This window comes from Myotis brandtii, unplaced genomic scaffold (assembly GCF_000412655.1).
Source record: "Myotis brandtii unplaced genomic scaffold, ASM41265v1 scaffold825, whole genome shotgun sequence".
In the NCBI taxonomy this organism is placed as follows: Eukaryota; Metazoa; Chordata; class Mammalia; order Chiroptera; family Vespertilionidae; genus Myotis; species Myotis brandtii.
Window position 1 is genome coordinate 405,173 of NW_005371349.1, and position 504 is coordinate 405,676.

General features: G+C 64.5%; 1 protein-coding gene across 7 annotated transcripts in view; it reads right to left on the reverse strand.

Annotated features, from left to right (window-relative positions):
- The window catches only part of C1QTNF1 (C1q and tumor necrosis factor related protein 1), a 26,585-nt gene that overhangs the window by 9,908 nt on the left and 16,173 nt on the right, over nt 1–504 (reverse strand). For all 7 annotated transcript variants that reach the window (XM_014531842.1, XM_014531843.1, XM_014531844.1 and 4 more), the window contains one exon: nt 1–504. This exon is cut by the window's right edge and continues 84 nt beyond it. In XM_014531842.1, coding sequence (XP_014387328.1) covers nt 23–504 — 482 coding nt within the window. In that variant the 3' untranslated portion in view covers nt 1–22.

Here is a 504-nt window from a genome sequence, read left to right on the forward strand (position 1 = left end):
GGCAGCGCAGCGGGGCCCGGCGCTAGGGCTCGGCCTCGGGCTTGACCAGGTAGCCGCTGAAGGTGATGTAGGTGTCGAACTCGTCGCTGAAGACGGCGTTCTCGCGCTCGCCCTTGAAGAGCCGCACCCACACCTCGTCCTGCTCGCGCAGCGCCAGCATCAGGCTCTGGCTCTGCATGATGCTGCGGTCGCTGACCTGCGCGTACAGGATGACCACCTCCTCCGCGTTGCGCATGACGTGCAGGTACGTCTCCTTCTGGTTCCACGTGTGCACGTTGAGGCTGAAGAAGTAGACGCCGGGCACGTAGCAGTAGAACTTGCCCGTGAACATGTTGAAGTGGCCGTACAGGTTCACGAACTCCGTGTCGAAGATGACCGTCTGGTAGTAGTCGTTGCTGTGCAGCGGCTTCTTCCTGCCCACGGAGAAGGCCGCGTAGTGGTTCTTGCACCGGTCGCCCGGGGCGCCCATGGAGCCCTTCTGCCCCTTGGGGCCCGCGTGGCCCC